This window comes from Bos taurus, chromosome 21, assembly GCF_002263795.3.
Source record: "Bos taurus isolate L1 Dominette 01449 registration number 42190680 breed Hereford chromosome 21, ARS-UCD2.0, whole genome shotgun sequence".
Taxonomy (NCBI): domain Eukaryota; kingdom Metazoa; phylum Chordata; class Mammalia; order Artiodactyla; family Bovidae; genus Bos; species Bos taurus.
Genome location: NC_037348.1, coordinates 2,804,914 through 2,821,367, shown reverse-complemented (window position 1 = coordinate 2,821,367; position 16,454 = coordinate 2,804,914). Strand labels below are relative to the sequence as shown.

At 50.6% G+C, this 16,454-nt stretch overlaps 1 protein-coding gene across 5 annotated transcripts in view; it reads left to right on the top strand.

Annotated features, from left to right (window-relative positions):
- The window catches only part of ATP10A (ATPase phospholipid transporting 10A (putative)), a 184,216-nt gene that overhangs the window by 121,358 nt on the left and 46,404 nt on the right, over positions 1-16,454 (top strand). For all 5 annotated transcript variants that reach the window (XM_015459144.3, XM_059879245.1, XM_010816883.4 and 2 more), the window contains 5 exons: positions 1,165-1,250; positions 9,770-9,876; positions 10,239-10,370; positions 11,618-11,748; positions 13,582-13,834. In XM_015459144.3, coding sequence (XP_015314630.1) covers positions 1,165-1,250; positions 9,770-9,876; positions 10,239-10,370; positions 11,618-11,748; positions 13,582-13,834 — 709 coding nt within the window. The remainder of the gene's footprint in view (positions 1-1,164; positions 1,251-9,769; positions 9,877-10,238; positions 10,371-11,617; positions 11,749-13,581; positions 13,835-16,454) is intronic.

Below are 16,454 nucleotides of genomic sequence, written 5' to 3'. Positions count from 1 at the left end.
GTTGCATCGGCAGAGGTCTGCTCTGGAAAAGGCAACTGCCTGGCTTCAGGAGGATCCACAAGGCCTGAAATAAATACACTCCTCCAAGCATAGCCGTACTCTGGAGCAGAGCCAGAGGGCATTTCAGTCCATGGAGAGAGGTGCCCATAGCTGATGAAACTTCAAGAAGAGTCTTTCAAGCGGCGCTTTGTTTTCAGCTGTGGAATCGAGCTACTACTGTGTAAACAGTCACAGCCTGGAAAACAGTCGGGCTGACTTTTGAGTCATTACCTTCACAGCTATCTTCTCTGCCAAGTGGGGGGTGCTGTTGTGCTGGAGTAACCATTACCTGGGAGGGGGGTCACCAGTGTTTCTACCATTCCTCTGATGTTTAACCAGTTACCCTTTTTTGTGATGCTAGGCTTGCGTGAGCCAAGACAGATGTGTTTTTTTTTTTTTAACCACGTGGTGACACTTGATGGATAAAACAGAATGGCCAGTCTGATCCAAGCAAGCTGGTTTTAAAACTCTGTAGATGGGCCTCAGTAGTTTACACTGGAGGTGTGTCCCAGTGTCTCTCGTTCGCTGCCTGCCACCCACCCTTCTTGCCCGTTCCCTCTCCGCATGCATCTCTCCACACGAGCCAGGCCTCGCTTCATCTCTCGCTGCCAGACTCTAAGTGAAGGGCTTCCTTTGTGATGAGCTCTCACTTTTTCATCAAGCAAGATAAAGAAATTATTGGCTTACACACTGATTATTTAAATGTTTGCCCCCAGATATCTGTGAAGAATGTTTAGAGCATGTTGAGGAAATGATATTTTTATTCTAAGCTCCTGTTTTTCAGATGGAAGCTGCTTCTCCGAATCCGTGTAAAAAGTTGGAAGGTGGGGCTTTGTCTCAAGAAACTCAACTCATCCCTGCCCTCTTCTACCATATATGCTTAATTTACATTAAAGCTGCAGTGCTGTGGGCTCACTGACAGCTGTCGTTCACTATAGAAACAAAAAGGCACGGGCCAAGCACTGTGTGGGCGTGTGTGCGCGCGCGGGGGTACGTGCACAGGTTACAAACGCAGAGTCCTTCATGAAATGCTGCCGCTGCGGGTGGGAGACCAAGAAGCAAGTGACTTTTAGATGGACAAGGCTGACCCCAGATCTCTCTAATGTGTACGTGCTATTATTTTAGGTCTCCGAATTCAATCCTTTGACGTTCACCAGCATAATCGAGTGTGAGAAGCCCAACAACGACCTGACTAGGTTCCGTGGGTGCATGTGAGTATCGGACCTCTGCCTGGGCTTACCCTTCTGTTTGACACACGATATGAGTGTGTACAGTCGACCCTTGAGCAGCTTGCGGTGTGGGGTGCCAACCCCTGCCAGTGTCCATGGTGGATTGAGGACCTGCCAGGGTACCAAAACCACGGATTTTTAAGTCCCATAGTCTGCCCTCTGGATCTGTACTTGCGCGTCTGTGGATTTAGCCAAGCTTGGATGATGTAATACTGTGTTTGCCAAAAAAACCCTGCGAATAAGTGGAGCCACACAGCTCAAACCCATGTTGTTGGACGGCCCACGGTGTATAGTATAACACAGTGTGTGTCTGTGTGTGAGTGCAGCCTTTCAGGACTACTGCCCTGTCCCTGAGCTCACGGGGCTGCTTGATAGGAGTCTGTCGGCCGTGGACGCTGGTCAGATCCCCTCCGTCCAGCAGCCTGGGAAGGTGAGGGGGTGAGAAACACGGTGACTGCACGTGACCCCATAAGTGGAAGCACAGACGCCAGGCAGAAGGAGCCTGCCTGGGAGGTCATGCCTTCGTTCATACTCTCAGCCATTGAACAAGTATCTGCTGAGCACCTACTATGTGCTAGGCCCTTTTTAAGGCTCCAGGGATAATGCAGTGAACTGAAAACAAATTATTTCACTGTAGTCAGGGGAACACAGAGACATAAACAAAATTAAAAGTCCTCAAGCATGTTAAATAGATAGTCCAGCTCCTTGCTCCAGAACAGAGAGACAAGAAAGGTAGATGAATGACATGGGATCAGCTGCCTGGTGGTCTTTGTTGAAGCTGGGCTGGGGGCTGTCCGGGGGAAGTAAGTGCCACCCTTGTGCTTCTGCAAATGGTTGGAAATTCCTGTAATTGTGTTAATAGTTGTGCAGGCTGTGTACAGGCGGCGTGAGGAAAAGGGAGGTGGGAGAGAACAGGGAGTCGCATGGACTTGTGGAGCTGGCGGGGGTGCCCCGCCGGGGCGCAGCTGTGTGGACCCAAGCCGGGGGCCGCAGGTGTGATGCAGGGAGCTGGGGCCTCCGGCAGCATCCAGCTCTGCGGGGCCAGCTGCTCAGGATGCTGCTTAGAGGCTGAGGCGCAGCGTGGCCGCCACAGACACGTAGGCGGGGCTGGAGCTCTGCTCCTGGAGGGGCTCCACTGCAAGAGCTTTTGGCATGAGTTCAAGGCCTCTGCTTCACTGACACGTCCCGCATCATTGCCTGTGTGCGTGCAGTGGGCTCCCCGTCTTGTTGGGGGCGATGGGGGAGTCAGTGAATGAAAAGTGTGCACCATAAAGGGCAGGAGATGTTCACGCCTGCTGAAACTGCCCGTGCTTGCCTGTTCTGCCCTGAGGATCAACCAGAACTTGGAAGTGTTAGATCACCCCTTAAAACAACTGGTTAAAGGAGGGCAAAACTGTTAAGAAAAATCCTAAAATGTCAGCTGTAAAATTTAGGGGCAGATATTCAGGCCTCTGTCTGAAAGCGGTCTTGTGTGGGTTTCCCAGCCCCTGTGTGCACCACCCACCCCTAGCCCCAGACTTTGTACATGTCACACCATCCTTGGCACCACCCCAAAATCTCCAGGGCCTGGCGGGCAGAACAGAGCAGACCCTGCAGTGAAGGAGGTGGGGGCAGCCTCTAGGGAGAACATTCTGAGGGTATTCTTGCTGATGGGTAACTTTTGGTGATAACTCTGACCTCCTTCTCCAGGCTGTATCGTGGCCGGTGCCCTCCTGCTATGCGGGGTGTCAGGCACCCTGTGGTCAGACCACCCCCCACACAATTGTTGCCTGCCCAAGACTGGGACTGGAGCTGGAGGGGCTTCAGTCCCTAGTCAACAGCTCTCGGTTCTGCCCTTGGGAGCTCCGTCTGTGTTTGCTGGTTGTTGCTCGGTTGCTCAGTCATGTCTGAGTCTCTGCAACGTCATGGACTGCGGCACACCAGGCTTCCCTGTCCTTCTCCATCTCCAGGAGCTTGCTCAAACTCATTGAGTCAATGATACCAGCCAACCATCTCATCCTCTGTTGTCCCCTTCTCCTCCTGCCTTTAGTCTTTCCCAGCATCAGGGTCTTTTTCCAATGAGTCAGTTCTTTGCATTAGGTGGCCAAAGGATTAGAGCTTCAGCTTCAGCATCAGTCCTTCCAATGGATATTCAGAGTTTATTTCCTTTAAGATGTACTGGTTTTATCTCCTTGCCATCCAAGGGACCCTCAAGAGTCTTCTCCAACACCATTTCAAAAACATCAATTCTTGGGCACTTAGCCTTCTTAATGGTCCAACTCTCACATCCATACATGACTCCTGGAAAAACCACAGCTTTGGCTATGTGGACTTTTGCTGGCAAAGTATCTCTGCTTTTTAATACCTCTGTGTTAAACAGGGATATTAACTACATCTGGCTTTTACTGAGGCTGGCAGACTCTGGAGCCCATGCTTTCCAGCAAGACAGTGCCGGTGAACTACTCTACTTTATTCATCTGTATAATGGGGAGAATCCAGGAGGCCCTTGTGTCATGGGTGCAAAGCTTTGTCAATTTAGTATATGGAAAGCTTTCAGAAGGGGGTGGTGCTTAATAAACATTGGCCACTATTATGGTCATTGCTTCTGGGTTAATGCCGTTGTAGGATAGAGCAGGGAGAGCCCAGTTAGCAGGAAGGCTGAGGGGAGAACTCAAATACTCCCTGGGAAGGAAGATCCAGTGGACGAGCAGGCCGGCAGGAGGGCTTGTCTCCTATGTGAGGATCAGGGAAGAGACTGGTGGAGGAGAGATTGGGAGTTGGGATTCCCTGCACGTGAGGAGCTGGCGAGTTCAACTGGTGGAATGACCCAACTGATAGAAAAAATGCATATGATAACAGTTCGGGGAGTAGGAGCTGGATTTACAGGTTTGAGGAGCCTCTGTAGATTGTGTTTGAAGATGGAGATACAGCAGACCAGCGTGGGTCAAGGTCAGAGGGCACGAGAGGAAGGGTACATATGGCGGTTCCCACAGCCCGGAGCAGGGGCCGGGGATGCCCATTCAAGCGCAGCGCGGTGAGAGAAGCACAGGAGCCCGACTCGGGAGGAAGGCGGCCATGCGCGGACTCTGTGGGAGCCCGGGAGTGAGGGCCCCGCTGTGGGGGCTGATGACGAGACGGAGGAGGACTTCTGTTTCAACCACTCTTTCTAGAAACGGGTCTCGAAAAGGAAGGGCCGAGCCGGGAATGAAAGCCTCAAAAAAAGAAGAGGGACACTTTGTAGGGAGAGAGAAATAACAAAGGCTGGCTGGAGATCTCCAGGGGCCCTCCATGGGCGGGGACTGCGGTGACCCGGGAGGGCGTGTCCTGCGGCCCTCGCCCACCTGCAGCTCGAGCACCGCCCCCGCGCCGGCCCCAGCGGCCTTTCTCCGGAAGACGCCTCCAGAGGACCAGCCCCAGCGGCCTCGTTCGGGAAGATATCTCCAGTGGACGGCGCCGCACCCGCCGCCAGGCTGACTCAGCTGCCCAGACGGACGCCTCCAGCAGGCACTCCCGCGTCTTCCTCGCTGGCGCCGCCCAGTTACGTGGCAAGGGCAGCCCCCCTCAGGGACCTCTCCCGCTCTGGTCCAGCCCTGTTACCCTGTCACGCTTTTTCTCACTTTTCCCAACAGGCCGTCCTGCCCGCGGCTTCCACCAGAGCCTGGCCTGCTCAGGTCCTGAGTACCTAGACCGCCCCTGCAGCTGCGCCTTGCTCTCTCTACTGGGCAGTATTTGGGGTTTGCTACAAGGAAGTCAGGGTGCAGATGGGACCCTCTCATGGATAGGCCTGTCCAGCCGGGGGTCTGGGGCTGGCTGTTGGCAGCGGTGTGTTGAAAACGCCTCCCTCTGTGACTCGGGCGGAGGTCTGCAGGAAGAGTGCTGGGGAGCGGGAGGCAGCTGAGCAGGGCCTCGGAGAGGGGCCTGGGCCCAGGTCCTGAGTCCTCCTCCAGATCCTGAGCCCTCCGCCAAGCAGAAGGGAGGGAGAGGGCCTCCGCCCGCCTCTGGCCCTGACGCTCAGGCTTGGGGCTGCCCTGAGCTGGATGGAGAGCTGCGGCTTAGCCTCAGGTCCAGAGCAGCTGCGGAGCCAGTTCCCTGGTTTGCTGGCTCTCGTTGTCTGCCCCTGGCGGCCTGCCTTCGGCCGGCCTCAGCTGCCGCCCGGTAACCCCACTCAGGCCACCAGGCAGGCCAGTGGGTTTCACTCTTAATCCAAGTGTGAAACCTTAGCTGTTCGCAGCTGGAGAACTAACCTTGCTTAAGATTGTACCAAGACTTCTCCAGACAGTCCCAGCTCATCCCCTTCCCCTTAGGAAAGTTATCCTGTGTTTCTGAACCTTGGCTTCCAGCAAATTCTGGACAGAACAGTGGCTGACAATGGAGTGAAAGACCCGATGTGAATCGAAGCACTTCGTGCCAGAGGCGGGGTCAGCCATGCTGTGTGGTCCCTTTGGTGTGAAATGCCTGCAGTAGGGAACATCTTTAAAGGCAAAAAGGGGATTTGTGGTTTGCCAGGGTTGGACATGGGGGAGGAATGGGGGGTGACTGCCAATGGGTATAGGGTTTCTTTCTGATGAAAACATTCTAAAATTAGCTGGTGGGGATTACTGAAAAACTCTGTGAATATACCAAAAAACCTGGGCTGTACACTTAAATGGATGAATTTCACAGTATATGAAACATAGCTCAGGCTGTTAAAAGCGTTAGGCACCTCATTACTCCAGTGTGCTTTAACGCCCACTGGCTTTTATAACTCTATTTTTTGGTTTTGGCTGTGCTGGGTCTCACTGCCATGCAGGCTTCCCTTCAGTTTTGGAGGAGGGGAGCTTCTCTCTCATTGCGCTGTGTGGACACCTCCCTGCAGTGCCTTCTCCTGTCACAGAGCACAGGCTGTAGAGCACTGAGGCTCAGTAGCTGCGACACGGGTTTAGGTGCTCTGCAGCATGTGGCATCTTCCTGGGTCGGGGATCACACCTGTGTCTTCTGCATTGGCAGGCGGGTGTTCTTTACCACTGAGCCACCAGGGAAGCCCCTGCTCATTGACCTGAATGCAGTCCCTTTAGCTGTGAATGCATGCTCAGTTGCTCAGTCTTGTCTGACACTTTGCAGCCTCATGACTGTAAGCCGCCAAGCTTCTCTGTCCATGGGATTGTCCAGGCAAGAATACTGGAGTGGGTTGCCATTTTTTTCTCCCGGGGATCTTCCCAACCCAGGGACCGAACCCACTTCTCACGCGTCTCCTGCCCTGCAAGTGGATTACCACTGTGACAGCTGGGAAGCCCCGTCCCTCTAGTGAAGCACTTACGAAATCCTCAGAGAGAGGAGCTGGAAATACCACCACTGCCCACCTCTTCCACTGCCCTGGGCCCTGGCAGCCCAGAGAGTTGCTGTGGATGTAGACTCTGGCCATGAGGGCACCCCGCTCCTCTCGCCCAACAGCTCTAGGGCAGAGTCATGGTGGCCTTTGAAGCCACTGGTTAACCATTTTCACTTACTCCTAACGAATGAATAAAACAGAGAGGTGAGTTGGTTTTGTCTTCGAATTCAAGGTTCCGTTTCCAGCTGTAAAGCTGGGCCCTGTTTCTTGTCCTAAGTCCTCCGTGAAGCGGGTTCCGGGGTCCCTGCCTGCAGGCCACAGAGCCTGCGTGACCACGGGGGACCTCAGAATACTGGCCGCCACCCAGGAGCTCTTCTGCGTGGCTCAGATTAAGCGTTAAAGGGTGTGACTCTTTGCTTGGGCTGATGTGGACTGGGCAGGTTAAACCACAGAAACATACTGTCTCACGGTTCTGGAGGCTGGAAGCCTGAGATCCGAGTGTTGGTGGGACTGGCGTCTCCCGAGTTTCCTCTCCGGAGCGTGCAGACGCCCACCTTCTCCCTGTGTCCCCACACCGCCTTCACCTCTGTGTTTGTCCGACTCTGCATCCGAATCTGTTCCTCTTATAGAGACAGCAGGCCTGTGGGGGTGGGCCCCACCCATATGCCCCCATTTTAACTTAATCGTCTCTTTAAAGACCTGACTCCAAGTGCAGTATTCTGAGATACTGGGGTTAGGACATGAACAAACGAATTCTGGGGGAGAACACACGTCAGCCCATAAAAAAGAGCTGCTGAGGGCAGTGTGCTGGGCTCATGTTGTCGTGTGCATCTTCCCAGAGTCAGCCTGAGCCTGCGGGACCCTGCCGCCCTCTGCAGGGACTTTCCCCCTCCAGAGACCGAGGCAGCCCTTTTGCTACCAAGCACCTGCCAAGTGACACCATTCTCCAGCCTTTCTCCCCTTCTGACGCAGGGTCATCGCTCAGAGTACAGTCCTCATCGTCACTGTGGGCGGCCGGGAGCTGTAAACAGGCCAGTGAACCCGCTGAGATCAGTTCTGGTCTGACATGGTCTCATTAGAAAGCACAGCAGTTGCTAAAAGGTGTAGGTCATGTCAAAGGAAGCTTAATGGAATAAGTGCCTTTTTCTTGTTTCTGTTGAGTTCATCTCTTGTTCTGAATAAACGTAACTGGTTTGGTTTAGATGAAATGTCCTTGGCTGCTGTTCTGAGGAGTGGTTTCCATGCCTGGCTGTTGCAGAGAGAACCGTGGTGGTGGAGCTGGGTTTGATGTGTGACATCTCCCACGTGCGGGTCTCTTGACACCTTAGCTGGCACTGAGGTCTCAAGTCTTGAATCTCTTTTTAAAGTGAAACTTTACTCTGTTCTGGAATTGCCACAAGGAGGGTATTACACAGGGTTGGTTGCCCATGGGTCTGCACATTATTTTGCATGACTTCTGCAGAAACTGATGCTGTGATGGTAAATACCAGGTTTGCAGAAAATGTGTCCCACAGCATGTGCTTTGGCCTTACCTTTATTGTGTAGCTTCTTTTCTTCACCGTAAAATATTTTGATTTTCCTGGTTGTGAAGAACGTGGATTGTGTTTGACACATCCCTCATGCAGGTGACCAGGGACTGAAGTGGCAGGAAGTGCTGTTTGCACCAGGAAAAGACGTTATGGGCTCCGTTTCACCTTGTTCCTCTCCAGAGCAGCTCTTTTCCTGGTCAGTGGGCACTGTGCTAGGAGCTGTGGGAAGGATGGTACTTGCAGGGGTCCTTGATTGGCCTCAGTACCTCAGAGAAGGAGGCGGGGCTGGGGGTGGGCAGGAGGACTGGAGAGGCCTGTCCACCTAGGCTGTGAGCGGGTGGCTTCCTGGAAGGCGGGGGCTACTGCCTGGTTGATGGAGGTCAGGCTGCGCCCCTGCTCGAGTTCTGGAAGCCTCCAGAGCCTCCCCTTGCGACCCATTCATCAGGCTCCTGGGACCCCCTCCATGCCAGCATAGGACAGTCTTGGCTAACAGGGCTGAGGGTGTGCTTGCCATTAATGGGTCAAGAAGATGAATTTAAAAAGCAGTTGCTTGAACTTTGTATAGTCTCTGAATCTAAATAACTCATGCTCTGTCGCTCAGCATGTCCGACTCTTTGCGACTCTGTGGACTGTGGCCCACCAGGTCCTCCATTCATGGGATTCTTCAGGCAGGAATACTGGAGAGGGTTGCCATTTTCTCCTCCAGGGGATCTTCCCAACCCAGGGATCGAACGCACATCTCAGGTGTCTCCTTGCATTGGCAGATGGATTCTTTACCACTGAGCCACCTGGGAAGCCCAATAAACCAAATTTAAAAATTGTCTCATGGAATTTATCACATCAAATTTAACATGTTGATGTTTCTAATGACTTTTTATAAGAAGAACAGAATGTAGACATTATTGTTGAAACCAATGTGATCCCTTTTTCTAGAGAAATATTTGTACTTTGTGATAATATGAGGTGTACTGGTGAGCAGTGTTCTCTGTGGTGAGTAGGCCGTGGGCAGAGCCCACCTGTCAGGGTCTTCCTAGGCAAGCTTCCTACCTTGGGCCCCAGTCTGGGCTCTGCCCGCTCTAACTGTGGCCAGTCTCTGTGGTGACAAGCCTACAGTAGCCCTGCTTCCAATTCTGATGTGTGGATCTTTCCCACATCAGGCAGTTCTGTGACATCAGCCGGCTATCCCACAGTCTAACTCAATTCTGACACCACGCAGGGAGAGTATCAGATCCCATGGGTAACAGGCTCAGTCCTGTGTGTCAGGAACAGCCAGGCTCAAAGACCAAGTATTGGAACAGCGGACATTCCTAATGCTCTTATCACTTAGGAAATTACAAGAATTTTGGGAGCTCTTTGCCAGGTACTGGGGCTAAATATTAGAATAAAAGGTTATTCTAGCAGTCCTGTTTACAAAGGTGTTAGGAACCCTGTGTCAGGAACCAGGAGCAGAGACAAAATTATACATACCTTATTATTCCACAAAGCTCATGGGCAAAGTAAATGAACAAACATCAGGCTCTGGGGAGGCTTCTAGAAGTTTGTGTAGCCCCACCTCCGCTCTTTCCAAGACCCACTGGGCCCCTCCGCACCTCCCCTCTGCAGCTTCCAGCCTAGGCCTGCCTTCCCTGGTGGTACTGCTTGAGTAGTGAGCACCCTCCTGACCCATGCCAACTGTTCCCTGACAGCATACATGACAATGGCAAAAAGGCTGGACTCTACAAAGAAAACCTGCTGCTTCGAGGCTGCACCCTCCGAAACACGGAAGCCGTCGTCGGTATTGTCATCTATGCAGGTGGGTGCTGCGTGTCTCCCGTCTGGCACAGGCGCTGGCTTGCCACAGTGGGCTGGATGTTCCTGGACATGGCTCCCTGATTGTTTTGTTCTGTTCCTGATTACCAAAGTAGCATAAACCCATTGCAGGAAACCAGGAGAACAGAAGCAAAATGTTTAATAATATCTGGACCAGGAGTGTTCTTAGCATGTTAGCCAGTTTCTTTCTCTGCATCTCCCCAAGGTGGTCACACGTTTGAGATGCATTGTGGAACCCGGTTTTCTGACTGAGCTTGTCCCTTGCGGATCGCTGGATGGCAGCCTCCTTCAGTCCATCTGTCCGCACTGGCCCTGACGCGTCGCTGTCCTCTGTCTGCCCCGCAGGACACGAGACCAAGGCTCTGCTGAACAACAGTGGCCCCCGCTACAAGCGCAGCCGGCTGGAGAGGCAGATGAACTGTGACGTGCTCTGGTGTGTCCTGCTCCTCATCTGCATGTCTCTGTTCTCAGCCATCGGTAAGTCTCCCTGGAGGGCCGTGAGGAGCGGGCCCTGCTGGATGGCCCCCAGGCATGCCTGCCAGGCACGCCGCGTCTGTCTCCTTCTGACGTGGTGCTCCAATTGATACACGTTTGTCCCAGGCTGGGCCTTGGGGTGTTTGTCCCAGTGAGGCCACATGGAGACGCCTCAGTGCATGAGCTTGGCAAAGCGTGTTTTTGGAATGGGCAATTTCTTGGGTGGAAGGACAGCCTAATCACGTCTACTGTAATGATTCCAGTGGAAAAAGTGACACTGACCTTCTGATAGCAGGAATAAAGAGCAGTAGAAGCACAAATTCTACTAAAAGGGACTCTGGGAAAACAGGGCAAACGTTATTTGCGTTCTGAAAGGGGCTAGCAGTTAGGCTGAGAGTGGACTCTTGCACCTGTGGCCTTGCGTGGCCTCCAGACCTTACCTGCCTGGGGCCGCCTGGCAGGTAAGCATGTGGTGCCTCCAGGCAAATGATCATTGTGCCCCTGCTCAGCTGCCACTGTGCCCAGGTGTGACGGGTTTCAGAGCCTATTAAAGGCACAGGTGTGTGGGCACAAAAGGGCTCTGTCATCAGCTGGGCATGGTGAGATCATGTGTGTTGCCATTGGCTTCTCAGTCTGTTGGACTTCCCTGGTGGCTCAGATGGTAAAACATCTGCCTGCAATGCAGGAGACTTGGGTTTCATCCCTGGGTCAGGAAGATCCCCTGGAGGAGGGAATGGCAACCCACTCCAGTACCCTTGCCTGGAGAATTCCCTGGATGGAGGAGTCTGGTAGGCTATAGTCCATGGGATCCCGAAGAGTCAGACACGACTGAGCGACTTCACTGGTTCTCAGTCTGTGAGCTGTGAATTTTGAATCTCCAAGCAGGGACAATAGGCAGTATTCTGAGCCTACCAGCGTGTTGCAAGACACATGTTAGGAAACTCGTCTCTGGAGTTCCTCACTGGCAGCTGCCCGCGCACACCCAGTTCCCACGTCGTGACCATGTGCTGTTCGGTGCCAGCGGCGGGGAAGGTCCAGGGCAGAGTCCCAGTCCCAGGGCCTGCCTTCCAGCGCTCTGATCGCGGTGCCAACAGTACCATGGGCTTTGCTTTCTTAGGTGGCCAGTCGGGCTCACAAAGCCCAGTGTGCTTATGTTGAGTGACAGTCCTAAAGTGCTGCTGTGACTTGGACTAGCACTACTCTTATTTCTCTGTTGGGTGGATGACGTTTCTCTTTGAATTTTGCTACAGGACATGGACTGTGGGTGCAGCGCTATCAAGAGAAGAAATCATTGTTTGATGTCCCTGAGTCTGATGGCACCTCTTTATCCCCAGTCCCAGCTGCAGTTTACTCGTTTTTGACCATGATAATAGTTTTGCAGGTAACAATACTAAGTTTCGTATGCCAGATGGTTTACCTTTCTGGTGAGAACTTCAAGTCACCATAGTCTTCTAAGAACTTCCTACAGATTCTGCATCTGGGAGGAGCACAGATTCACCTGATGAATGTGTTGCCTTTTGTGTTCCGCCTGACTTATCTAAAGGACCTTTTCTGGGGTGTTTTTCAAGTTGAAATTCTCCTTTACTGTTCTTAAGATTCTTAGGTTCTGAGGGGTTGGTTTTTTGATCAGTGTTTTTTTTCAATCAGTTACTTCTTTGGAAAGCCCATGTTTTATTTTAGAATAATTTTAACATCAACAGACTAGTTACAAAAAATAGTACAGAGAGTTCTCACGTGTCTCTCACCAAATGTGTCCTAATGTAAGTGTATTACATTTCCATGGTACACAATCAAAACTGAGAAGCCAGCTTTAAGACTGCCACGAACAAAATTCCAGACATTATTTAGCTTCTACTGGTCTTTCCACCAGAGAAGGCAATGGCACCCCACTCCAGTACTCTTGCCTGGAAAATCCAATGGACGGACGAGCCTGGTAGGCTGCAGTCCATGGGGTCGCTAGGAGTCGGACACGACTGAGCAACTTCACTTTCACTTTTCACTTTCATGCATTGGAGAAGGAAATGGCAGCCCACTCCACTGTTCTTGCCTGGAGAATCCCAGGGACAGGGGAGCCTGGTGGGCTGCCGTCTCTGGGGTCGCACAGAGTCGGACACGACTGAAGCGACTTAGCAGCAGCAGCAGCAGTCTTTCCACTGAGGTGCTTTTTCTTTTCCAGGAGTCATTTCAGGATATCACATTGCAGTTTGCAGCACTGGTTATTATTATTGTTGTTGTTGTTATCGTTAGTTCCCCTGCCTCCCGAACAAGTCCTCGTCATTAACTGAGAAACTATGGCCCACAGGCCTCTGGGAGTGGCAGGGGCAGCAAGCATCTCTGCCATCCTCCTTAGGGAGACAGAGTGAGCAGAAGGTTTAGCCTTTGACTTAAAGGCGGGCTCTGCTGTCTTTTGTACATGTGCTTCACACAACGGGCAATAGTCTTATCTAACTTTCCAAATTAGTCTCCTTTTATGGATGCAAATTTTGTTCTAGCCTTGAGTTAGTACTGTAGTAGGCGTTGCATTTACATATGCTTAAGTTACCCAAAGAACCCAGTTAGTCGGGATGTGATAGTTTGAACCCGTAAGTATCAGCATAATACGGTTACTGCACAAATAAAGACAAAATTGAACGTTGGTTTTATGAAGGTTATTCTTGAATTGTCAAAGCATAACTGTAACTGTTCTTCTCCAAGCCTCTTGCCTCTGCTCTGTATTGTCCGAGATCACAGAGACTGTCCTCCAGCACAGAACCCGCCTCTGAAAAGACTGTCTCTCCTGAACGGTGGGGTGTGTCTGCGGCACGGGCAGCTCCTGCCATCGGGAGCCCCGGCTCAGCCTGGGTGTGAGGTGACTTTGCTTTTGAGGACTCTGACTGTGCCATCTGTTTTGTTTCTCTCTCTCCTTCCCCAGCTTCTCTCACGTGCAACTTAGTAATACGAAAATGCTTGCTTCTATACAAGCCCTGGTTTCCATGCTCCCAGACATGACAGTGGATTTCCTCTCTGTGGCACCATAGGCTGCCCTAGTTTAAACTCTTTGCCAATACTCTAATAGTCTAACAATACTGACTCTAAGCCAGCCTGTTTAAGCTCTGAAAGGTATAGTATAGTCCCTACTTACTTGCAGTTATAGTTATTTGTCATTTTAATTGAAAACAAAATCCCCAGCTTGCAGGTCCTCACTGTCATTCATTCTGTGTGCTTTGTCTCCTAGGTTTTGATCCCTATTTCCTTGTACGTTTCTATCGAAATTGTTAAAGTATGCCAAGTGTACTTCATTAACCAGGATATAGAACTATACGACGAGGAAACAGACTCGCAGCTGCAGTGCCGAGCTCTGAACATCACGGAAGACCTAGGGCAGATACAGTATATCTTCTCAGATAAAACGGGCACTTTAACTGAGAATAAGATGGTTTTCCGAAGATGCACTGTGTCTGGCATAGAATATTCTCATGATGCAAATGGTGAGTCTGGGGACAGAGCTTCCGTCTGGGCAGGACCAGAGAGCTATCAGAGCTGCATGCCTGTGTGCTTGTGTGTGCGTGTATACACACACAGAGAGCCTCAGGGATGATGATTTTGAGGGGAGAATAAAACAGAAAGGCTGTCAAAGCAACTCTGGATCATCATCTACAGAAACGCCCTCTTTTCAGTGCTGATGGAACCCTGCTCCCTGCACTGTCTGGTGTGGTGGGTATCTGCATATACATTCATTTTCTGCCAGACAAGCAGAACCAAGGAGGGAAACTTTGAGGAACTCACATCAGAGGCACTTGGTTTCTTTCATACCAAGAGGCAAAGAGATGTTTCCTTTGCCACCCATCAATTTCCTTGTTATCAGCTGAAAATGCTCAGCAGAGTATTGGGCAGTCTATGCTGTGTTCTTTCCAATGAAATACAATGTCCCAGAGAGAAGTGTCATCTCTCTTTGGAATTTGGGCAGTCAGTTCCTCCTCCCACCTGCTTTCTCATCCTTGGTTGCCTCCCTCCATCCTCTCTGAATGCACAAGGGAGTCATCTGATTCCTATGTCGAGGAGTGACTGCAGCTCGCCACCCATCTGAATCAGGAAAGGGTCCCCATGCCACAGAAGTGTCTTTGGGGCCATCATGTTTCCCTGAGAGGGGGCACCTGCTCTGCAAGCAAGACTCCCCTTCGTCCCTGGAACGGCATCTCAGAACATCAAAGAAACCCTGCCACAGAAACAGAAGCAGATACAGAACAGGGGGACAACATGGAGGCATAGGAAGCTGTTCTTTAGGGGCGTTTGGTGGGAAAGATCTGTTGGAAGCATGAGATTTTTGTGACTTATAAAATCAAGAATTATGATATTCATCATATTCTGCATGTTAAAATGAATCATATAACAGAAGGCATAGCTCAGTTCAGTCACTCAGTTGTGTCCAACTCTTTGCAACCCCATGGACTGCAGCACACAAGGTTTCCCTGTCCATCACCAACTCCCGGAGTTTATTCAAACTCATGTCCATAGATTCAGTGATGCCATCCAACCACCTCATCCTTTGTCATCCCCTTCTCCTCCAGCCTTCAGTCTTTCCCAGGATGGGGTTTTTTCCCAATGAGTTAAGTTCTTCGCATCATGTGGCCAAAGTATTGGAGTTTCAGCTTCACTAACAGTCCTTCCAATGAATATTCAGGACTGATTTCCTTTAGGGTAGACTGGTTGGATCTCCTTGCAGTCCAAGGGACTCTCAAGAGTCTTCTCCAACACCACAGTTCAAAAGCATCAGTTCTTTAGCACTCAGCTTTCTTTATATTCCAACTCTTACATCCATACATGACCCCTGGAAAAACCATAACCTTGACTAGATGGACCTTTGTTGGCAAATTAATCTCTCTGCTTTTTAATATGCTGTCTAGGTTGGTCATAGCTTTTCTTCCAAGGAGCAAGCATCTTTTAATTTCATGACTGCAGTCACTATCTGCAGTGATTTTGGAGCCCAAGAAAATACAGTCTCTCACCATTTCCATTCTTTCCCCATCTATTTGCCATGAAGTGATGGGACTGGGTGCCATGATCTTAGTTTTCTGAATGTTGAGCTTTAAGCCAACTTTTTCACTCTCCTCTTTCATCAAGAGGCTCTTGAGTTCTTCTTCACTTTCTGCCATAAGGGTGGTGTCATCTGCATATCTGAGGTAAATGATATTTCTCCTGGCAATTTTGATTCCAGCTTCTGCTCCAGCCTGGCATTTCACATGATGTATTCTGCATGTAAGTTAAATAAACAGGATGACAATATACAGCCTTTCCCAATTTGGGAACATTGCCTTGTTCCATGTCTTGTTCTAACTGTTGCTTCTTGACCTGCATACAGATTTCTCAGGAGACAGGTCAGGTGGTCTGGTATTCCCCTCTCTTTCAGAATTTTTCACAGTTTGTTGTGATCCACACAGTCAAAGGCTTTGGTGTAGTCAATGAAGCAAAAGTAGATGTTTCCCTGGAACTCTCTTGCTTTTTTGATGGTCCAGCGGATGTTGTCAATTTGATCTCTGGTTCCTCTGCCTTTTCTAAATCCAACTTGAACATCTGGAAACTCACAGTTCATGTACTGTTGAAGCCTGGCTTGGAGAATTTTGAGCATTACTTTGCTAGCGTGAGATGAATGGAATTGTGTGGTAGTTTAAGCATTCTTTGGCATTTCCTTTCTTTGGGATTGGAATGAAAACTGACCTTTTCCAGTCCTATGGCCACTGCTGTGTTTTCCACATTTGCTGGCATAGTGAGTGCAGCACTTTAACAGCAGCATCTTTTAGGATTTGAAATAGGTCAACTGGAATTTCATCACTTCCACTAGCTTTGTTTCTAGTGATGCTTCCTAAGGCCCACTTGACTTCACATTCCAGGATGTCTGGCTCTAGGCGAGTGATCACACCATCATGATTTTCTGGGTCATGAAGATCTTTTTTGTATAGTTCTGTGTATTCTTGCCACCTCTTCTTAATATCTTCTGCTTCTGTTAGGTCCCTACCATTTCTATCCTTTATTGAGCCTATCTTTGCATGAAATGTTCCCTTGGTATCTCTAATTTTCTTGAAGAGATCTCTGGTCTTTCCCATTCTATTG